General features: G+C 49.9%; 1 protein-coding gene across 8 annotated transcripts; it reads left to right on the top strand.

Moving 5' to 3' along the window:
• The first annotated feature begins 780 nt into the window (after positions 1-780).
• On the top strand, positions 781-15,780 carry LOC130852668 (interferon alpha-inducible protein 27-like protein 2). Of its 8 annotated transcripts, none has more exons than XM_057733872.1 (7): positions 796-851; positions 1,715-1,864; positions 8,012-8,137; positions 8,511-8,663; positions 13,679-13,789; positions 14,828-14,989; positions 15,530-15,780. In XM_057733872.1, exons 3-7 carry the CDS (start codon positions 8,065-8,067, stop codon positions 15,757-15,759), a joined length of 729 nt encoding a protein of 242 aa, XP_057589855.1. In that variant the 5' UTR covers positions 796-851; positions 1,715-1,864; positions 8,012-8,064; the 3' UTR covers positions 15,760-15,780. The 8 variants fall into 8 exon arrangements, with proteins under 8 accessions (XP_057589856.1, XP_057589855.1, XP_057589860.1 ...); XM_057733877.1 differs by having other exon boundaries at positions 14,885-14,989; XM_057733874.1 differs by having other exon boundaries at positions 8,016-8,137.

The raw sequence follows: 15,780 nt of genomic DNA on the forward strand, positions 1-15,780 counted from the left end.
TTTCCTGTTCTATGCAGATAATATAACAATATTTCACGTTATATACTCATATTTTAAGAGTCAGGTGAAAAAGAGGAGAGCAGCTCTTTCAACAATTTGCAATGAAGGCAGCAGAGAAATGAAATGACCCTTGCTAAGATCTTGGGATCAGGAAGTGGTAGGAAAATTGATCTCTGTAATAACTAAACTTTTCCTTTGGGGAAGATGTTACCAAACACAAGTTCATGTGCCCCAGGCATAGGGAAGCCAAACAAACCCAAGCATTGCAGTTTGGAGTAGAGAAAGTTTTATTGCAGAGCCGAGGAAGCAGAATGAGCTTGTGCCCCCAAAACCCCCAACCTCCCAAAAGGGTTTCAGCAAAGCATGTTTCAAGGCCAGGCAGGTGAGGGAGGGGCATCCCAGGGTAGGCAGTCAGCTCCTGCACAGTTCTCTGATTGGTTAATGGCGGTCAGTCCTTAAGTACCAGAAGCTCTGGGGGCTATGGGCTCAGAATCAGCCAGTAGTTAATTCGTTTGATAGTGGTTTTAGCATCTGGAAAACTCAGGAAATATACATCAGCTACAACTGTCTTGGTACTTCAGAAAAGAGCTAAAGCAGGGCACATGGGGGAGGAGGGTCCAGGGAAGCCCCATTTTCCTGCTGGGCTACTAGCAGAGGAGAAAAGTGGGTATCGTTTTCCTTTTCCTGAGAAAACGAGGAGAAAAGTGGGTGTCGTTTTCTTTTTCCTGAGAAAACGAAATCTATCTCACTGGCTGCCTGCATCCATGGGGCTGTGCTTCAGTTGGGGTGGAGCTTTTATAAACATCCTGCATCAGGCCTTCCCAGAACACAGCCAAGCTCAAGACCAGCAGGTCAGTTCCACATCTTCATAAAATCTTCTCCTCTGGGTCAGACAGGCAGGGGTGGGCAGGGGCTGCTCCTTCCTGCCGCCCTCACCCTTGGGTGGTTGGTGGGCTTAGCGGGTGGAGGGGAGACCCGGTGGATCCACTGGATGAATTGTGTCATGTTTCTCATCTGGGTGGCTGCAGTCAGAGAAGCTGGGTTTCGGGAGGGAAGGAACTTAAGCCCTCATTGTCCCTGGGCTCTGGGACTCTGGAAACCATGAGCCTCGTCCGTGCCTGGGTAGGGGTGAGATGAGCAGGAGAAAGAGAGAAGCATTAGGAGGAACCAAATCAGAGCATTCCAAGCCCATGCTTTGGAAGCAGCTGGACCTGGATCGGGTCCCACTTTGCCAAGCAAAGCTGTGTGAGCTTGGATGATTCACTAACCCTCTCCGTACCAGAGTTTCCTTATCATAAAATGGGAGGAGAAATCTCATGCTTCTCATTGAGTTAGTGAGGAGAGTGCATAAGAATAGGAACCCAGAACAAACTGATCGTGTCATATGCCTTAAAAATGTAATTGGTTCTGATTTCCTAATTCTGGCACCTTTTAAATTACTCGGTACAGATTTAAGGGAGTTCTAGAAACCTGTGTTTCAGGAGAGGGAAGCAGCCCACCTTGGGAAGAAAAATCTCCCTCCACCCCCTGCTTCCCACCTGCCCCTCACACAGGTCCTTCTGAAACCCCAACACCATATCTTGGACCATCTTCAGGCCTGTATCCTTCACAAGCTCAAAGCAGCCCCTCCACCCCCTGGAGCCCCTTGAGATTTTTAGGGTAGGACATGTGATGGTGTCCTCATCTCCCCATCAACACTTCACTCTTTTGGTAGGTTTCGTGTTGATCCGTTTCAGTGCCATGGAATTTACCAGCACTGTCCTTTTAGCCTCTAAACTGACTTCCAAGATACTGTCTGCAGGGACCCTGGCCAAAGTGGGTGGGGCAGCCTCTGGCAGTATCTTGGCAGGACTTCCTTCCATGGGTGAGTATTCCTGGCAGGGACTTGGGGGGGGAGGGGCTAGGGAGGGCACAGGGTCCTGCCCAGGGACCCATGGGAGGTGTCAGTGGCATCACCTGCAGCCTCTCTCTTTCTCCCCTGTCCTTGCCCTTGTGTGTCTGCCCTGGCTCTCTCTCTGAGAAGGGTCGGCCGAGAGCGCGGGTGGCTGGAGTGCGAGGCTGCGTGAGAATGCGATCCTCTCGGGCTTAGGGAGCGGGAGCAGCAGGTGGAGTCCTTCGTGCTTCCTCCAGAGGGGCTCTGTGCTGGGTCGTGCTTCGGCACGCATGTGTTCTTGTATTCTTGCGTGGGCTTTAGCGCAGTGGCTGTTTACGTGTCAGCTGTGTGCTTGGAGCCTCGCAAACGTTTCCGCATTTAATTTGCAACTCAACCAGCCTGTGTTGGAGGTGCTGTTTGCCTCAGGTTTTCATGCCTCACCTGGTGCTGACTCATGGTTGGGGAAGGTCGGCCTGCCTCCAGCCGTCAAGCTACACTGGGTCCTTTGTTATATGCTGAGAAACCGGCTTCGCAGTAGTTCATTTCCTGCTTTCTTTCTTTTTTTTTTTTTTTGACGTGGGGATCACCAGACCATCTGGGACGCCTTTGCCATGCTCTGTCTTATGTCTGGTGAACTCGGGAAGTCCTGGAAGACAACGGGGGCATTCACCAAGCTTACGTCAAGTGAGCCTCTCTGTTGCCAGATTTTACAGAGTGAAGCAAGACACCTACTTTTTTTGTGCCAGTACAGGCTCAGCAGATTCGTATCCAAAGGCTGAGCCCCAAACACAGCAGGGCAGTTTCTTTTATCCGTTTCCTTTGGCTGCTATACATGAGGCGTTCTTTGTCTCCCAAATAAAGTGACAAGGAAGGTAGCATGTGATTTGATTGGATACTCTTCTTTTTTCATGGCCTCTGGGCCCTGTTTAGAGTTACAAGGACTACATAGTAACAGAGGTAGGCAGGAGACATGCCAGAGGAGTTGCAGAGTAAGCAGGCACATATAGATACCAACTGGGCCCAGCTACATTTCTCTCTGGTTGAGTTATGGCCTCTGGGTCCTAAAGCTCCTAATGTTCCCACCACGTCTCCACCACCACTGAGCCACCATGGGACACGGCTTAACTCATTTCTTGGGGGGAACTTGCCAGTGTGTCCCCAAGAGTCTGGGTGGCATAGTCGGTGCCCAAGTGGTGGCTGAGGATGTGATGTCAAGGGACTGGAGGTGTCGCTGATGGTAGAGTGAGGAGAAAGGGCTGCGTGTCCCTTGGTAGGACAAAGGTTCTTACCTCCTCTGGGCCGGTTACACACCTTGGAGGGGTGCAGGGTTGTTTTAACAGAACCTTGTCTTGACAGAACCTTGACAAACCTTGTCTGTTTGTTGGGAAAAGGGACCTCACCAGAGAGAGGTTAGAAGTAGGGTCGGGGAGGTGGGACTTGGGGGCTGTCTTTGAGAAGTCCAAAAGGTACATGCTGGAGATTCTCCGTGGAGGCCTCCAAAAAACTGACGAAAGCATCTGTATTAGTCAGGGTTGTCCATATAGAGAGAGAGATTTATTTTAAGGAGTTGACACACAGTGATTGTGGACATTGGGCAAATCCAAAATCTGAGGTAGTTCAGCAGTCTGGAGACTCAGGGAAGAGTCCAAAAGCAGTCAGCTGGCAGAATCCCTTCTTGCTCAGGAGAAGTCATGTTTTGTTCTATTAAGACCTTCAACTGGGACTTCCTAGGTGGCACAGTGGTTAAGAATCTGCCTGCCAATGCAGGGGACACAGGTTCGAGCCCTGCTCTGGGAAGATTCCACATACCATGGAGCAACTAAGCCCGTGCGCCACAACTATTGAGCCTGTGCTCTAGAGCCCATGAGCCACAACTATTGAGCCTATGTGCTGCAACTGTTGAAGCCCACGCACCTAGGGCCCATGCTGCACAACAAGAGAAGCCACTACAGTGAGGAGCCCGTGCACCACAATGAAGAGTAGCCCCTACTCGCAGCAACTAGAGAAAGCCCATGTGCAGCAACGAAGACCCAATGCAGCCAATAAATAAATAAAATAAATAAATAAATTTAAAAAAAGAGAGAGAGAGACCTTCAACTGTTTAGATGGGGCCCACCCACACTGCAGAGGGGAATCTACTTTGCTCGAAATCCACAGATTTCTATGCTGCTCTCATCTAAAAACACCTTCACAAAAACCTCTAGAATAATGTTTAGCAAAATACCTAGGCACAATGGTCCAGCTAAATTGATGCATAAAATTAACCATTAAGAATCTCCCCTAGTGCTCCAGTGGTTAAGACACCATGCTTCTACTGAATGGGGCACGGGTTCAATCCCCGGTTGGGGAACTAAGATCCCACGTGCCATGCCATGAAGCCAAAAGTTAAAAAACCCAAAACAAACCAAAAACCATCAAAACACACCAGAAGAGAAAAAGGCAGCTTTCGTTTGGGTGTCTTCTATGACGGAGAGAGACAGCTCTATTGGACAGCCAAGATAGATCTGCAAGCAGTACCACCTAAATTAAAATAGCTTTTTGCACTTTCATCTCTCATGGCTCCATTCAGTTGACCCTGAAGGTGCCAAAAGCAGCCATTTGGGGAGGAAGTAGAGAAAAGAGAGAGGAGGAGCAGATTATGTCTCCCTTCTCCTTCTGAAACCTCTGGATTTGGGAGCCTGAATCAGGTCTAAGCTGGGGAAATGGGAGAAGTTACAAATTGCACATGAGATGGAAATTTTGACATCAGATTCGATGTTTTTATTTATGCACTATTTTTCATAATAAAACTGTTTTTTTCCCTGATTGTTATGAATATGATGTTAAAATAGCATTCTGTCTTAGTTGGTTTTAGACTGAGAAGAAAACAATATATGTCCAGTTTCTTCAGTCTGCAAAGTAGGTTGCTTGGAGAGCCTTAGGTCTGGCAAGGAAATTGTCTCAAAAACAGTTTTGTGACCCAATACCTGTTCAAAATGTGAAAGCATTGAGGTTGAAGTGGCTTGAAATTGGAAAGAATTTCCTTGCAGAGTGTTTGAAATTTGTAACCAAGGTTGAATAAAGTATAATTCAGGCTCAGAATTTATTTCAATGAATATCTCCTTCAGGATTCCCAGAGCTTTCACTGTTGTTGAATAGCATTTCCAGCTCTGCATTAGATTAAGAGATTTACTTTTCTTGTCTTTATCTCTCCTCCTAGATTGCAAGCTCCTCAGGAAATCCCCTCAGATTCATCTTAGCATCCCCCCCAAAATGCCTAATCAGTGCCCGGCTGATGTAGTGGGTCATAGATATTTGTTGAAAGTATGAATGAATGAATGAATGAATGAATGAGTAAGCAGTTGACCTTAGCTGAAGAATAGGCTCCCCACCATAGAACTATACACACACTTTCCACCAATATCAATTTCCTGGCTTTTAACTTATACTGTCATTACATAATATGCAATCAATGGAGTTGACATGGTGAAGGGTCTCCAGGACCTGTGTGGACAAACTTTGCAATTTCCTGTAAATCGAAGTTTAACAGTTAAAGAAAAAAACTACACCATCCACATTGTATTCTTATCACAAAATATTGAAACTGCATCTAATTACAATTAATAAAATAATTCTAATAGTAAAAAATTAATTGAATAGTAAGACAATTAATTTGCTATGCTTTCCTTTTTTTTTTGGGCCACATCCCCTGGCTTGTGGGAGTTTAGTTCCCTGGCCAGGGATCAAACCCGGGCCCTTGGCAGCAAGAGCAGAGTCATAGCCACAGGACCACCAGGGAATTCCCTGCTATTCTTTCTCCCTTCTCTCTCTTTCTTTCTTCCCCTCTTTTTCTTCCTTCCTTTCTCTTCCTTCCTTCCTTCCTTCCTTCCTTCCTTTCTTTCTTTCTTTCTTTCTTTCTTTCTTTCTTTCTTTCTTTCTTTCTTTCTTTCTTTCTTTCTCTCTTTCTTTTTCTTTCTTTCTTTCTCTTTCTCTTCCTTCCTTCCTTCCTTCCTTCCTTCCTTCCTTCCTTCTTTCCTTTCTCTCTCTGTCTCTCTTTCCTTCCTTCCTCCCTCCCTCCCTTCCTTCCTTCCTTCATTGGGTTTTCGTTGCTGTGAGTGGGCTTCTCAGTGGAGTGGCTTCTCTTGCTGCGGAGCACAGGCTCTAGAGGGTGCTTGGGCTTCAGTAGTTGTGGCTAGCAGGCTTAATTGCTCCATAGCATGTGGGGTCTTCCCAGCCCAGGGATCGAACCCACATCTCCTGCATTGACAGGCAGATTCTTAACCACTAAGCCACCAGGGAAATCCCCCCTCCTATTGTTTTTTTTTTTTAATAAATTTATTTATTTATTTATTTATTTTATTGGCTGTGTTGGGTCTTCGTTGCTGCACACGGGCTTTCTCTAGTTGTGGCGAGCGGGGGCTACTCTTCATTGTGGTGCGCAGGCTTCTCATTGCCGTGGCTTCTCTTGTTGTAGAGCACGGGCTCTAGGCACGTGGGCTTCAGTAGTTGCAGCACATGGGCTCAATAGTTGTGGCTCATGGGCTCTAGAGCACAGGCTCAATAGTTGTGGCACACGGGCTTAGTTGCTCCGCAGCATGTGGTATCTTCCTGGGGCAGGGATCGAACCCATGTCCCCTGCATTGGCAGGCAGATTCTTACCCACTGCGCCACCTAGGAAGTCCCCTCCTGTTGTTTCTTAATGCTAAATAAGTTTGGCATTTTTTTATCAGATGATGTGAAATAATAAGATAGATAGATAGATAGATAGATAGATGGATGATAGATAGATCGATGGGTCAGTCTTTACCCCAGTTCCTAACATAGAACTAAAACCTTTGTAGTTTCCTAAGTGATAGGTGCAGCTTACACAGAGCTCCTAAATTCCTTCGAGTTCCTGGGTGACGGGACATTCTTTGTTCTAATGGAGTGATTCTCGGTGGGCTGCTGGATGGGGGCTGGTCACCAGAAAGACCAAGCCATGATGAGCCCCATCCTCCAATCCTGCAGGGCTAGGAGGGGGACAAAGATGAAGGGAACATTGGATCCTACCTACATGATGGAGCCTCCAGAAATGTCCCTCAAATATGGAGTTCTGAGAACTCCCCATTTGGGAAGCAGGAGCACATGCACACTCTGGGAGGGTGGTGCACCCCAGATGCACCCACGGGGACTGCGATTCCTGTGCTCAGGACCTCATCGTCGGTACTTTTCCATCAGGCTGTTCATTTGTATCCCTTAGGATCCTTTGTAATAAATCAGTAATAGTAAAGTGCTTTCCTGAGTTCTGTGAGCCTTTTGGCTAATTATCAAGCCCAAGGGAGAGGTCATGTTACTAAACACAAGTCTGTGTGCCTGACAAACAGTGAGGGCAAACAATACCAAGACGTCGGAGTTTGGAGCAGAGAAAGGTTTATGGCAGGGCCCTGCAAGCAGACTGCCGGCTGGCTAATGCCTTAAAAACCTGGAACTCTGGAAGCTTTCAGCAAAGCCCTTTTGTAGGAAAGGTTAGTGAGGCCATGGTTAGTGGTTGCAAGCTTCTTGGTGTCAGATCCTTTGTTCTTGAGGTCCTCCTTGGACTTCTGTGGTTAGACGTCATCCAGGGTGGGACTATTTAGCCGGCTGGAGTCCTCAGCAGCCTCACAACGTGCAGGACTTCTGACACTGCTCTTCCCACCAAAGCAAGGACCTCCCAGGGTAGGCAGGGGCCTGGGAGGTGGGGGAGGGAAGGGAGCAATGGTACTCCACTCACTGTATCCCTCGCTGCCTCCATCCAGGGCTGCTGTCTCTGAGCAGAGGTGAGTGTGCTGGGAAGGGGCATGAGCCCACCTTTACCAGACACTTTGGGAGCCTCTGGCCTTGTATCAACCCAGGTCACTCCGAAGCCCCAAGACTGAGGCTGGGTGGGCAGTGGGCAGGGGCAGAGATGGAGTATTAGAGGTGGACAGGACTCTGGAGCTCAGGGAGCCAAGCAAAGTCACTATTCCCTTTCAAAGCTGTGGTCTTTGCAGATTTGCTGTGTGGGCTGGAAGTGGGCTCACAGGCTGCTGTAGGACAGAGGGCAAGTCTGGGGCAACAGAGAGGTTCCCCTATGGCCTGCTCCCCTCCACTTCCAACATAAATCAGACAGGGCACTTCTGATTTTCACACTTTGTTTCTCAGAAAGATAGTGGTGTCCTTGGCTCTGCAACTAGTGGTCCCACACTGCTTCTAAGATGTCAGCTAAAGCCATAGAGAGTGGGGAAGGACCTGCCACTGACCTCTTCCTGCCAGAATCTCCGTCAGATGGTGAGTGCCCAGGGAATTGCCAGAGGGGGAGGTGGCCCAGCAGTGGGGTGCCTGGACCAGGGCAGAGGGGGTCTGGGTTCTGGCCTGGTGCACTGTGCCCCTTCAAGTCTCTTCCCTCCTGGGCCTCAGCCTCCTGCTCTGTGAAGTCAGGAACCCGCCAGCTCTGCGTTGGTGCTGGGTCTCCCTCCCTCTGTCTTCTCCTTGGGTTCACCTCCAAGCGTCCTTGTCACCTGTCCATGCAGCTGCCACTGAGGTCCCCTCCTGACATCAGAGTTCTTGGGAGCTTCAGGAAGTGGTGGAGGGTGCTGTGTGGGACCTCTGGTCCCACAGCCGCCCACCCCTCTGTGTGTTCCCCCTTTGCTTTTTGTTCCAGAGGAGGATGAACCTTCCCTGCCATCCGACCAGGCCTCTGATGGTTCTACTCCTGGGAAACCACCACAGGGACCACAACAGGGGCCAGATGGATCTGGCCTTGACCACAGAGACCCACCCACGTCCGGAGACAGCAATTTCTCCCATTATGCAGGTAACTGATCCCTGAGCACCAGTCCCCGGGGCCTCACCCCACCCCCACCGCTCAGCTCAACCTTCTAGGTTGTCAGTATTAGGCCCACGCTCCTGATAGAATCTGTGTGACACTCACATTGTCAGAAAAATGGCACCGTGTACATAGGAGATGAAATAAATGATGCTCTAGAGTCAGAGGGACTACACTTCAGGACTTAGCTCTGCCGCTGATTTGCTGAGTGCCCCAGAGCCAGTCACTTGCCCTCTCTGGGCCTTGATTGGTTTGTTTAAGCACAGGGGTAGGAGGAGGTCACTCTTCGGGGTCTCCCAGAGCCAGGTCACATCCTATCGGGTGAGACAGGTGCTGCTTAGGCTGCTGGTCAGCCAGCGGCACAGATGCAGGCACGGCTCTTTGCCAGTTAAAGTCCACTGCCCGTGCCCGACCTTTGGACCCAATGGCGCCCAAGGCAGGTAAGTTTCATTTCTCCATTTGTGCTCCTCCCTTGATGCCCCAGGGCCTGGTCACTCATGTCAACCCAGGACACACCCTCACAGAGCAGGGTCACCTCTAAGGTGGGGTGAGCCCAGGGCCAGGGCAGCAAAAGGCACATGCTTTTTTTTTTTAAAGTCATGGCAGAATACACATAGCATTAAATTTACCGATATATCCATTTGTCAGTGTACAGTTCTGTAGTGTTAATGTTACCAAGTCCAATCTCCCTCTGCTCACTGCACAACAGGCCAGTGAGTCGGAGAGGAGGTGCTGAGACAAGGAATACAACTTTATTTGGAAAGCCAGCCGTCCGAGAAGATGTCAGACTAGTGTCTCCAAAAAACCATCTTATCAGGTTCTGGACGTCAATTTCTTTTATAGAATGGGAGAGGGAGAGGTGATAAGGAAGTAGAGTAACAAGGCAGAATAGAGGGGGAGAGGTGATGCAGAAGTAAAGTACAAGGGCCTTCAGTCTTGCAAAACATCTCCTGCAATGACCAGCCTCCATTAGAGGATGTGTTAGTTTCTTCTTTCTTGCAGCTATTCACAGGGGGCAGGGTCGGATTTTCTCTGTGTGAGCTGAACAGCATACACTTTAGTTTAACATTCAGGCAGAGGGGCAGGGTTCCCTGAGGCAGGCATTATCTATGATTACAATAACAAAAGCAACAGAAAGCAATCTTTAAAGTCACAGAAACAGATGGAACATGGAGTCCCCCGATTTAGCGCTTCCCTGTTTTATTAAGGATATCTGCATTATCGTGTAACCAAGCTTCAGAACTCTTTTCATCTCCCCAGACTGAAACTCTACACATTCAACATAAACTGTCCACGTGCTCCTGCCCCAGCTCCTGACAACCACAGTTCTTTCTGTCTCTATGAATTTGACTAACCTAAGGACCTCATGTGAATGGAATCAGAGAGTATTTGTCTTTTTCTGATTGGCTTATTTTACTTAGCACGAGGTTCCCAAGGTTCACCGGATGCCAGAACTTCCTCGGTGAGGCTGAATGCTTTGCTGTTGGGTGTACGTACCACACGGTGACGATGCATTCATCCACTGAGGGGCACTTGGGTGCTTCCAGCTCTTGGCAAGTGTGATGAATGCTGCTCTGAAGATGCGGGTGCAAATATCTCTTCCAGACCCAGTTTTCAATTCCTTTGGACTGGAATGGGACTGCTAGGTCATATGGTTTTCTATTTGTAATTCTCGCAGGCACTGCCATACCGTTTTCCATAGCTGCTGCACCACTTTACATTCCTACCAACAGTGCACACAAGTGTTCCAGTTTCTCACATCCTAGCCAACGCTTGTTATTTTGTTTGTTTTTTTAATAGTAGCCATCCTAATGGGTGTGAAGTGATATCTCCTTGTGGTTTTGATTTGCATTTCCCTAATCATTACTGATGTTGAGCATCTTTTCGTATGCTTGTTGGCCATTTGTATATCTCTAGGGAAATGTCTATTTGAATTCTTTGCCCATTTTTCAATCATGTTCTTTGGGTTTTCTGTCGTTGTAGGAAGTTATACATCCTGAATATTAATCCCTTACCAGATATTTGATGTGCAAGTATCTTCTTCCATTCTGTAGGTTGCCTTTCCACTCTGTAGATTGTGTCCTGTCTTAGTCAGTTAGGGCTGCTATGAAAAAACATGCCATAAACTGGGTGGCTTTTTAAAGAACAGAAATTTATTTCTCACGATTCTGGAGGCTGGGAAGTCTGAGATCAAGGTGCCACCCGACTCTGTGTGTGGTGAGAGCCCACTTCCTAGACAGCCCTCTTTACACTGTAACCTCCCCTGGTGGAAGGAACACAGAAACTCTCTGGGGTCTCATTTATAAGGAAATTAATCTCACTCATGAGGGCTCTGCCCTCAAGACCTAATCACCTCCCAGAGGCCCACCTCCTAATACCATCACACTGGATATTAGGTTTCCATATATGAGTTTGTGGGACACTACATTCAGACCATAGCATGACCTTTGAGGCACAGAGGTGCACTCTTGATTCATACTTCTTTCTCTGAAACACTCCTTCAGGGCCTCCTTGTTCCCAAGCCTGTACCTGGTATGGGGGAGGTGGCAGTGAATGAGCCTTGAGCTTTAACCTTCAAGAGCTCAAAATCCAGCAGAGATAATGGAGAACCATACAGCCTTGTGGGAAGTTCTGTGGCAGAGGAGCATAGCAGAGTCACACTTGAGTCCACAGGTGGAGGTGACTGACGAAAATTGGGACCATGTGGTCAGGGCAGTTCCTGGAAGATGTGTCACATAGCAGAGTCCTGAAAAATGCCTGTATTTGGCATGCAAGAGATTAGACCTCAGGGGGCAGAGGATGGCTTCTCTTCATTCCCCAGGATAGAAACAGAAGCCTGATCATGGAGGGCTCCCTCATCCTCATTAAAGAGGTAGAGTCTCACCTGCGGGCCACAGGGCACAAGGAGGGATTTCAACACCTTCGCTGTGCCCTGTACCCGGCAGCCAACAGATATGTCTCATTCTGTGTGTGGTCCCCTTCCCTGATCCTGCACAACGAGGGGTGATGGTGACTGGGGTGACAGTGGTGGAGCCAGAGACAGAGTGGAGTGATGCAGCCACAAGCCAGGGATTGTCGGCAACAGCTAGGCAATGATGCTAGAAAGAGGCAAGGGAGGACCCTCCACTAGAGCCTTCAGGGAGCGCCTGGCCCTGCCCACACCTTGCTTTTCAACTTGTGATCTCAGAAATGTGAGGGAACATGAGAGCATAAACAGTTTGTGGTAATTGGTTACAGCAGCCTCAGGAAACTCATACGGGCAGACCTCATTTTATTGCACTTTGCAGATATTGCCTTTTTTACAGCGTGGGCAGAAGTTGGTTCACATTGTCTTTCTTAACATCAGGCTGTTGCACACTGAGTAGACTCAATATGGTATAAACATAACTTTTATATGCACTGGAAACCAAAGCGTTCATGTGATATTGGCTTTCTTGTGGTGGTCTGGAACTGAACCCTTGGGATCTCTGAGGCGTGCCTGGACAGAGATTGAAAATCCCATTGAGGTAGAGGAACGGTTGAAGGCTGTATTAGAGTCAGAATGTGTATAAGGAGGAGGTGGGAGTCTCTAGGGGGATGCTGGATGTTGATATAGGGAGGGGGCGGTTCTTGTTAGTGACGAGGTCTAGGGCAGCGCTGTTCCAGCAGAGCTTTCTGCGTTGATGAGCACACTCACCACGTGATCCAGTATGGTAGCCACCAGCCACACGTGCCTATTGAGTCCTTGAGATGCAGGCTCTACGTGTGAAGAACTGAGTTTTAAATTTTTTAAAAATATTTTTTAAAACAGTTTTTAAAACTAAATTTATTTATTTGTTTGTTTATTTATTGGCTGTTGGGTCTTCGTTGCTGTGTGCAGGCTTTCTCTAGCTGGGGCAAGTTGGGGCTACTCTTCATTGCGGTGCTCAGGCTTCTCTTTGCAGTTGGCTTCTCTTGTTGCAGAGCACAGGCTGTAGAGCGCAGGCTCAGTAGTTGTGGCGCACGGGCTTAGTTGCTCTGAGGCACGTGGGATCTTTCCAGACCAGGGATTGAACCTGTGTCCCCTGCATTGGCAGGCAGATTCTTAACCACTGCGCCACCAGGGAAGCTCTGCATTTTTAATTTTATTTCATTTTAAAAGAGAATTAAATAGCACACATGGCTAGCGGTTCCCACAGTGGGCAGCACGGGCCTGGGTGTGACCTTGGATGTGTGTGGCATAGAGGTCAAGGTCTGTGGAAGTGAGAACTGCAGGACCAGTTTGTTGGAAATATCACCTGTGCTGAAATGGAAACCCTCAAGACAGGCCAGGGGTCCTGATGGAGAGAGAGGTGATGCCCAGGCATGAGCTACATCCTTCCAGAGTGACTGGAGGCCTAAGGCTGATTTGCATCTTCTCTCCCTTGCCTGGGACCAAGGCTCCTCTTCATGGGGAGCTGGCTGAACTCACTGCCGATCCTCCTGAAATCACTGGAACTCCTGGTCCCAGCTGTCCATCATCAGAGTCCCTGCCCCTGTCCCATGTCCCTGCCAGGCCCCAAGAGCTCTCAGCAATTCAACATGGTCCAGGCATGCTCCGTCCAGCGGTGCCCGGGGCTCTGGCCACAAGGCAGGACACACAGAAGAAGCAGGGTGACTTCTGATGGGGGAATTAGGGGTGCTTCCTGCAGTACGTGACAAGTAGGCTGAGCCCTGGAGAATGGGGTGCTTTCAATCCAACTGTAGCCTGATATGGGGATAGTGTGTCTGGAAGAGGGAAAGACGAGAACAGTCAAACTTATTCCACTGCAAATAAAAATAGCATGCTTTTCTTGATTTTTTGATTTTTGAGAGAATGACACCAAATGTATTCACTTCAAATAACAGCATGAAACCTTCTCAAGGCAGGTGCCCGTCCCATCTGGGGCATCACAGAGCCCTGGACCCTTGTCCATCCACCTCTGCATTCTCAGAAAATCAGACTTCTCTGGAAAAGTAGGAAGAGGCCAGGCAGGAGCTCCTGTCTCCTCTGATTCCATCTCCAGGGAACCCCTCCCACTGTGGCGGCAGGGGGACACAGCGGGAGGCCAGTGTCGTGCACTCACAGGGGTTCTTTCTGTCTCCAGGCAAGGCTGCCGCAGCCGTGATCGGAGGAGGTGAGTCTCTTTGGGAAGAAGCTCCAGCCCCCATCTGCCCCTGGCTCTGGGCCCTCAAGAGCACCTGGCATAGATTCCCTTGAGCCCCAAGACATGGGTGGGTAAGGGTGGAGTGGGAGGGGACAGAGGTGGAATTCTCGAGGTGACGTGAACCTTGCCAAGAAAGAACCAAAGCAAAGCCATTCACCATTCATAGCACCCACGTCCAATCTCCGTTTCTCTCAGGTGCAAACCGTGCGATCCAGGTGAGTTGTGAGATCTGTCTGAACCCGTGATTCCTTCCCAGAAAGCAGGGCCAGGGCCAGGGGAACCTCCAAAGGGTAGTAGGGGATGTGTAAGCTGAGCTGTGTGGATTCCTCAGAACTGCTTTACAAACCCTATAGCTCATCCAGGGAGCCCAGAGGTTTCCAGTTGTGCCCTTGGCCAGCGTCTTCCCACACGTGGCCAGAATTCAAGAAAACGAAAACACTTCTCTCACAGCAGCCACAGTCTCAAGTGCTCAGTGGTGACATGCGGACACTGTGTGGGACGGTGCAGATACACAACGTTTCCGGGTTGCAGAAAGTTCTATGAGTGTACTCTCTGGAGATGTAGGGGACCCCTGAGGGGATGCTCACAGGTGGGTGCAGGGCAGAGGGCAGAAGCCCTCACCCCAGCACCCCTTCAGCAGAGCAGCTCTGTCCTTATTTCGTGGGTCCTGTGCTTGGGGGAAAGACACTCTTTTCCCTGCCAAGAGGGGGTGCTTGAAGACCGCTCCTCCTTTCATTTTTTTCACACGAGGGCATTTGAGGCCCAGGGAGGAAAGGCGAAGCTTCCAGGGCCACAGCCAAACAGGGGAATGAACAGGCCTGGGATCCAGGTTCTTTGGGGGGCTCCGTCCCTCACTTGTGTCCACATCTACAGCCTTCCTTTGCCTTGGTCCCTCTGGCTCTCAGGAGAGCAAAGAGGACCCCTCACCTCATCCCCGCAAGAAGGTGTCAGGGAGATCTGGGGAGTCTGTCCCATGGGGCCAACCCTAAAGCTCCTCTCCCCCTACAGCCTTGGCCGTGGGGGCTGTGCCCCTGGTGCTGGGCGCCATGGGCTTCACTGGGACAGGAATCGCAGCCTCCTCCTTAGCAGCCAAGATGATGTCAGCAGCCGCCATCGCCAGTGGGGGTGGAGTTGCCGCCGGCAGCCTGGTGGCCACTCTCCAGTCCGTGGGTAAGTGTCCGGGCAGGGGGAGCGCAGAGGGTGTGACAGACGAGCCCAGGATTCAGGCCAGAGGCTCAGCCTGGTGGAGGGCCTGTTCACCTCCTCCACTTTCGTGGCCATCAGTGTCCCTGGTCCTTTGTGTCTCCCTCACTGTCCCCTCTTCTGGTTGTTGGTGGGGTTGGGACTGGGGGTGCAGCCCAGCAGGTCTGCATTCCCCATCAACCCTACAAAACCTGGACAGGTCCCCTCTCCTCTCTGGGCCCAGCCTCGTGCTATGAAGGGAGGGGCAGCCTGCCATTTCTCAGAGGGTCTGCCCTGTATTTGGTGGAGGCACAACCAGAGTGCATGTCGCCTCTTTGGGCAGCCATGTGCAGCAGCCCCTCCCCAAAGCAGACATTCTGGGGTTTCAGGACGTAGAGGAGGGAACAGGGCTGGGATATTTGGGTCGTGGGCCTCCTGAATGTCCCAGGGTCTCTGACCCCCACAGCCTTGCCAGGAGCTGCTGGGGCTGCCTGTCCCCTTCTGCTGTAACCCCGTCCTTTCTTCCAGGGGCAGCCGGCCTTTCCATGTCATCTAACATCCTCCTGGGCTCTGCCGGGTCAGCTATTGGGGCCTGGCTGTGGAGGTCAAAAAAGAAAGAGCCTTCCTCTCCTCCACCAGGACCCAGTACTGAAGCAGAGAAGGGCTCTGGAGATGACCCTCCGGGACCTCAAGATGTCCGTTCCCCAAATGACAAGTCCTCTGCCCCCCCCAATTCTTCAAAGAATCATAAGAAATAAAGACAGGATGCTGTGACCTTC

Source organism: Hippopotamus amphibius, chromosome 4, assembly GCF_030028045.1.
Source record: "Hippopotamus amphibius kiboko isolate mHipAmp2 chromosome 4, mHipAmp2.hap2, whole genome shotgun sequence".
Lineage (NCBI taxonomy): Eukaryota > Metazoa > Chordata > Mammalia > Artiodactyla > Hippopotamidae > Hippopotamus > Hippopotamus amphibius.